The sequence below is a fragment of the Cnephaeus nilssonii genome (genome assembly GCF_951640355.1).
Source record: "Cnephaeus nilssonii genome assembly, chromosome: 19".
In the NCBI taxonomy this organism is placed as follows: domain Eukaryota; kingdom Metazoa; phylum Chordata; class Mammalia; order Chiroptera; family Vespertilionidae; genus Cnephaeus; species Cnephaeus nilssonii.
Window position 1 is genome coordinate 8,637,784 of NC_137090.1, and position 7,146 is coordinate 8,644,929.

Here is a 7,146-nt window from a genome sequence, read left to right on the forward strand (position 1 = left end):
AGGCACAGAGCAACAGATTCAGTTTGTAAACAACTAAACATATTTCATTAAAAATCATCCACTAAATACACATTCCTTTGTACAATGGAGATATTAGATTAAACGCCTTCTTAGAAATGCCATGTCAACTATCTTTTTTTTCTGTTTTAGTTTCTAAAATGTATGCTTTCCAATGTTTTGGTCTCATTGATCTTTCTTAATGGAACTATGATGCTCTGGGATGTGAACAAATCTTATGTCCCCCACTTCCACAAGCAAGTAGCAATGCTTTTACCTCTAGTCTTCATATTGCAATTTTTGTTTGAAGTTTATGGGCAAAATTTAGCTCCATAGGCAAGGATGGAAATGCAGGTGTGACAAGTAACATCAGCATCTGGACTAAAAGTCCCAGGACTACAAACCACTGCAGAGGAAAACACATGGAGTCGATTATTATAATTTCAATTAGAGATATTTTATACCAATAGTATAAACCTGCCTTTAATAACACATCATTTCAATATCTATGATATATTGAGTAATGTTCTGTCAAGTTAAGTTATAGAGAATATTTATGAATTTCAAACATTGTAATTTAATGATATTAAGGCAGGAGAAAGTTAGAATCCTATCTTTCCCATTAGTATCAGCATTTTATAGTGTCTTCTGCAGTGCCCCATTTATGAGTTCCTATTCCTAATTCTCTAGTTCCTATTTCCAATTCTGTTTTCTAGGTAGGACCATTCTGTTTTCCTTCGCAGTATAGTAGCTTAAGTCAGAACACTATAGAGATGTTTTATAATATAAAAGAGTATATTAAGAAGAATTGATTGCTATAAAGATTCAATTCAATTATCCTAAGTGAATTATTAATTTATTCTAAGTACTCTAAATATATATATATAAATTTTAATTTTATTGCATTTATTGGAGTTGGTTAATAAAATTATATAGGTTTCAGGTATACAATTCTATAATACATCATCTGTAGATATTTATATTTTATAATTACCGCAACAGGTAGCACAATTACTGTGTAGACCTTCATTTTTTCCAAAGCCTGAACGACAGCTATCCATACGTGCCATTTGAAAACTGTGGTCCATAAAATGCATAGCTGGTAGAGTTTTATTATAGTCATGGTAGAAAAGAAATGCTTGGCTTCGGAAAAATTCTGCTATTCGATCTTTTGCCTAGATTTTAAAATAGCAGTGAGAAGTAAAATGACTAAACTGTGAAGCAATTTCTCCTCCTGCATCAGAGGCAATGAAACGTACTATCAGCACACTCACGCCATCCATGTTTTACACAAAAGATGAATTCCTGAAAAGTTATGTTAATACTAAAATTAGCCTTGACCTTATCAACTATTATTAATTCGTATGTACACTGGTTAAGAAAAATTAACTTGAGATTAATAAACACTTGTTTTGAATTATTTGCAGCATGTCTATTCCATTTTTAGATAATATTATTTCTAATTCCAAAGAACCAAGTAAAATGGAAACTAAACGTTTTCTTTAATCAGCATTACAAACAAATGAATAAATTTTATTTTATTTTTTTAAGCATAGAGTTTAATAAGGACTAATATAAACTCAGTGCTTCCCATGAATAATATAAACGTTATGGGCTCAGGAACTAGATCAGGAGAGTGAAGAGATTTTTTTAGACTATGCCCTTAGCCTCTGAGGATGGCTGAGGAGACATGAACCGATCTGGCCAGCCGGCCGGGGGAAGGGACCATGAGGCGTTGGCCAGCCGCAGGAGGTTGGCTGTGGGAGCACACTGACCACCAGGGGACAGCTCCTGCATTGAGCATCTGCTCCCTGGTGGTCAGTGTGTGTCATAGCTACCTGCCAGTCATCCAGTCGGCCGGTCATTCAGTCCTAAAGGTCACTTAGGCTTTTATATATATAGATCATAGGTACAGTTTTGAAAGAACCACTGGTTTAACCTAGGATGACCTGATTGTGAGGTTGTTCTTCAAGCTGCTGCTTAGTTAACATTTGGGAAACAAAAACCAGGGACCCATTTTCTGTGACAGAAAAACATATATTAACCTAGGGAGCTATATAATATGTACTATTCCAAAACAAAGCATCTTGAAATAGCCAAGACTCACAATCTCAGTATAAATAACCAAAATCAAAAGTCAATAATACTTTGTTTTTAAAATAAAAGAATAATTTAAGTCTACTTCCGTAGAATGTCTTTATTATTGATAAATATTCACAACATGGAGAAATAGATTTTTGAATTAGTTAGAAAAATTTTAAATAGCTTGATTGACTATTCAAATACTTTCCCCTTACAATGAAATTCTCACCTGGAGGATATTATGATTAGTGATATTTTCACAGTCAACAGCTTCATCGCATGCACTTTCCCACTGTGGTACAAAAGCATGAACTGGAAAGGAAAAATGTATCTTCACAAAAGGATTCTAAAAAGTTCCAAACATTCCAATAAAGCTCTAAATACTGAACTCAGTAGTATGAATGGGTGCATGTGTTGAATCTATCTGAACCCAGTAATAAAGTTGCAAAAACTGAATAATTTATACATTATGATTTTACTCCATCTGGGGGCTAATGGAAGTAACTACAAGGCTTTAAAATAAATAGAAATAAAATAAAAATAAAAATTTTTTGGTTCCTCCCTTTTATTAAGTTCTCCAAAATCCAATTTAAAATTCTGTGAAAAGCTATGGTAAATATTAGCTGCACAGTTAAAAGCCATATTTATAAAAATAAGCAACCATATATCACAATTGAAGGTAAATACTGTAATGTGTTAATTTTTTAACCAGGCTAAGACTAACAATATATTTTAGTGCTTAATAAACATTTAAGGCCTACTATTTGAATGCTCACATTAATATGGTAATTAGTTTTGTAATCTGTCATGGTTCAAGATTAAACTCATAAAATTAAAGAAAAGTTTAAAAATTTTTTACCTTGAAAGGCTATAAATAATTCAGGTATGAGGCCATGTTTTGGAAGTTTGACAAAATGGCATTTATATGATGGTTGTTTGATACGGCAAGACAAATCAGAAATTAAATTATTCAAGATTTTCTTCAGCAATGTAAAAAGCAGTTCATTATATCTTCCTACACAAGATTTTGTGGTAAAACGTACGGCCATCTGATATGAATAATCAGGTTCCCGATAGGCTTAAAGAAAGATGAGAATAAAAACAATTGTGTCTAACATTAATTATCTGTAACAATTTTCAAGTAACATGTAATAGTAAATTCATCAATCTTGAAAATCAGCATAGACACTTAACTTAGCCAATAAAATGTTTTATCAGTTTGCTCTCATAAAACTATACAAAACTAATAACTTGAATGAAAAGAATATTATTTTCATCTGATATAGTATCTACTCAGTACACGTAAAGTATTGGCTTCAGTGGGCTGGCTATATATATGTGTTAAGGAAAAAATAAGATTTGGGGAGGGTCTTCATTGGCAGAGTGTCATTGTTGTCAGAATAGCCAATGAAAGGGATCATTAATTTGCTTTTATAGGATTAAACATCAGTTTTTAAGATACCCGTCAAAATTATGACAAAGTAGATTGCATACCTAAACAATGGGAAGTGGGAAGCTGAAAGGGGATCATTTAGTATACACTATCTTGACATTAATTTAAGAGTTTGCCTGGTCAAATACACCCAGAATGCTCTGTAAAACATAATGATTAGATAGGGTATCCCAAAAAATGTATACACACACTTAGAATAATTATAAAGGTGGTATTTATTAAAATACATTTCATTTTCAAAATTGAGCTATCAGCTGTTAAAGTGCATGTACATTTTTGGGGGATACCCTAGATATGACAGACTCATTTTCACTAAAGAAACCATGCACTTAATTCTAATCAAGCTAAGCATATTAAGTTAAAATGTGCCTATATTCTTACCAAACATCATAAAGTCATATCTATTCTTTACCATCTTTTCTTTTTGGGTTTGTACTTTGATAATCTTATAAGAAAGAGTACATGAATAAAGTCCAGATAAAGACTCCAGAAAATCTTTCACCATCAGCTTTCCTGTTTTAGTTATATTTATTCGATAATTTCCTAAACAGAAATAGTAAATTACTTGGTTATTTAATATATAACAATTCAAACATTATTTAGTAAGCTTAGGGTTACAAATAAATACAAAAATGTAAAATTTAATGGACTATTTTAACTTTAAGAATTTGACAAAATCTTAGTTCTGTCATATTACTCTTTGGAGAACCACAGGAGATAAATACAGCTTTGAAATAGGTTTTGGTTTTCTTTAATTCATTTCTTGATGCATCTAATTTCAATTGGTTTATACCAATCATTCAGTAAATAAAATTACACTGCCCTATAATGCTATACAATTTCTTCACATAAGACAGAAATTAATATTTATAATCCACGGCACTCTTCTAATATCATGAAAATTACATATTAGATACCTCATCTCCTTTTACAGGTGCTATAAGGATAAATTTTAGGTTTTACAAATTTTTTTAACTAAAACAACTCTGGGAAGTGGGGTGCAAAAATTACTGCTTCAGTTTTTACGTAAGGAGAAAATAAGGCACAGACCAAGATATATGATTTGTCTAAGTATGGAGCAAGTGGAACTGCAATTAAAATTCAGCCCAGCTGTCATAGCTCAGTGGTTGAGCGTTGACCTATCAACCAGGAGGTCAAGGTTTGATTCCTGGTCAGGGCACATGCCCAGGTTGAGGGCTCGATCCCTAGTGTGGGGCGTGCAGGAGGCAGCCAATCAATGATTCTCTCTCATCATTGATGTTTCTATCTCTCTCTCCCTCTCCCTTCCTCTCTGAAACCAATAAAAATATATTTAAAAAAATTAAATTTCCATTTGTTTATTCCAATAAGTGACAGTGCTTTTCTAAAAACACTAGAGGCCCCATGCATGAAATTCATGCACAGGGGGGTGTCCCTCAGCCTGGTCTGCACCCTCTCCAATCGGGGACACCTCAGGGGATGTCCAACTGCCGCTTTAGGCCCGATCCCTGTGGACAGGCAGTCAGACATCCCTCTCGCAATCCGGGACCACTGGCTCCTAAACGCTTACCTGCCTGGCTGCCTGATTGCCCTAACCTCCTCTGCCTGCCGGCCTGATGCCCCTAACTGCTCCTCTGCCAACCTGATCGCCCCCTAACTGCCCTCCCCTGCCAACCTGATCCCCCCCTAACTGCCCTCCCTGCCGGCCTGATCACCCCTAACCACTCTGCCTTGGCCCCCGCCACTGTGGCTTTGTCCGGGAGGACGTCCTGAAATTGTCCAGTATAATTAGCATATTACCCTTTTATTAGTATAGATGTTCACATCATTAAAAAAGAAGGTATTAAAATCAAATAATTTACCTGTTAATGGCTTTTCATCAGGCCCAATCCATAAGTACGTGGGGTCCACTGTTTCTTTTTTAGCAAGTTGTATATCCATACAGACAAGGAATGGGCTATTTTGGTGTAATTCTACATATATCTTCACTGTGATAAGATAAAATAATATATAACTACATTACATAGCAAAATTAACTTAATAAATGCAATACCTACCATTTTGTCCCAAAGATACTCTGATTAGTTCTTTTCAGATTTCACTATTTTTAAAATCAGCGTATCATTCATGATAACATTTAGAATGCTAAAGCCCTTTTTGTTTTTCATAGTTTTATTTATTTTTATTCTCACCCGAGGATATTTTCCCATTGATTTTTAGATAGACTGGGAGAGAGAGAAATATCATATCGATGTGAAGAAACACAAGGATTGGTTGCCTCCTGCACATCTCTAACCAGGGCCCAGGCAGGGGAGGAGCTTCCAACTGAGGTAGGTGCCCTTTATTGGAATCGAACCAAGGACCCTTCAGTCTGCACAGACCTTCTATCCACTGAGCCAGGCCGGCTAGGGCTCTTTCTCATAGTTTTTAAAACTAGTCAGTACTTTTCTTTTTCTGTGATATTATAGTTTTGCTTATAAAAATGTACACAATACAATGTACAAGTTCAGAATTCACTGCAATCATCATTATTTGAAGGGTTAGTGGAATCGGTTTAAAGATCAGAAAAGGACTTGGGTTTGGTGGCGAAACTATCTTAGATGATCATTGTCACCCCTAAAGGAAACTTGATATTTAACTATAAATGGGAACAATAATTAAGCCTATATGGGGCATACTAGGTCGATTTTCTGCAATTAACCTATTCTGTTTCAGATTTGGTGGGAGCAGCAATAATCTGCTTGGAATCAATGTGGCCCAAGTTATTAATGTTAAAGCCTGTTGAATGCCGGGTTCTGAACATACAAAGAAGACTCCGTCCTACAATGTGGTGGTGTCAGGGAGGGGCAGAGCTCCAGACATCGAGAGATTCCAAACATGAGACATGCTGTGAACCGGCCCAAAGTTATCTCAAGTTAGCCATTTGACTAGTTTTCCTTGGGGGATGTGGGAAAGTTTCATCACAGTGATAAAGGGCATTTGAGCTGAACCGTAAAAGATGTGGAGCAGTTCTAGATAAGCAGGGGGAGAGATAAGAGTGTTGCAAAGAGAGAAACTTCCAGTCCTGGAAATGACTCCTCTGAGTCGGCCTGGTACGTTGCAAAGGAGCAGAGACACCTGTGAGTGAGGTGGCATCAGAGAAAGAGATCTGGATCGAATCCTAGCTCCTTATCCTTACGAGATGTGGGGCTTTCGGCAAGGTGGCATAACTAAGGCGGAGTAGGGTAGCTGTAAGGATGACGCCAGGCCACCTTCAGGAAGTGCAACGAAGCACACAGCAGACGGTCGATAAGCATTGGCTGCCTTTCCCTCCACCGGAAGAACTTTAGCAGGTAGGTCCATGGCACCCCGGCTCTTCCGACAGACTGTGCAGGTGAGGTCTTGATTACCTGTGTGCACTAGCTTGCCATAAACGAAGCCTTTCTCAGTGAATTCGGAAAAACGCTGCCATCCAACTGTGGAGGAAAGAAACCACTGACATTTTAGGTCCAAGAGGAGCCAGGGGCTCAGAGTGGGGCAGGGGAGGGCGAAGCGAAGGAGATAGGCAAGAGGGGAGAGTCCTGGAGGCCGGGCGGGAGGATCCCACCTCTGGTGAGGTACCAGAGCACCGTGGAGACCAAGACCCACGCTCGCAT

At 36.7% G+C, this 7,146-nt stretch overlaps 1 protein-coding gene across 1 annotated transcript; it reads right to left on the bottom strand.

Annotated features, from left to right (window-relative positions):
• Window positions 1–308: 308 nt before the first annotated feature.
• On the bottom strand, window positions 309–7,146 carry ZPBP2 (zona pellucida binding protein 2; the record flags this gene model as incomplete). Its single annotated transcript, XM_079798695.1, has 8 exons — window positions 309–403; window positions 992–1,172; window positions 2,309–2,391; window positions 2,939–3,157; window positions 3,914–4,075; window positions 5,374–5,499; window positions 6,901–6,966; window positions 7,098–7,146. 8 exons carry the CDS (start codon window positions 7,144–7,146, stop codon window positions 309–311), a joined length of 981 nt encoding a protein of 326 aa, XP_079654821.1.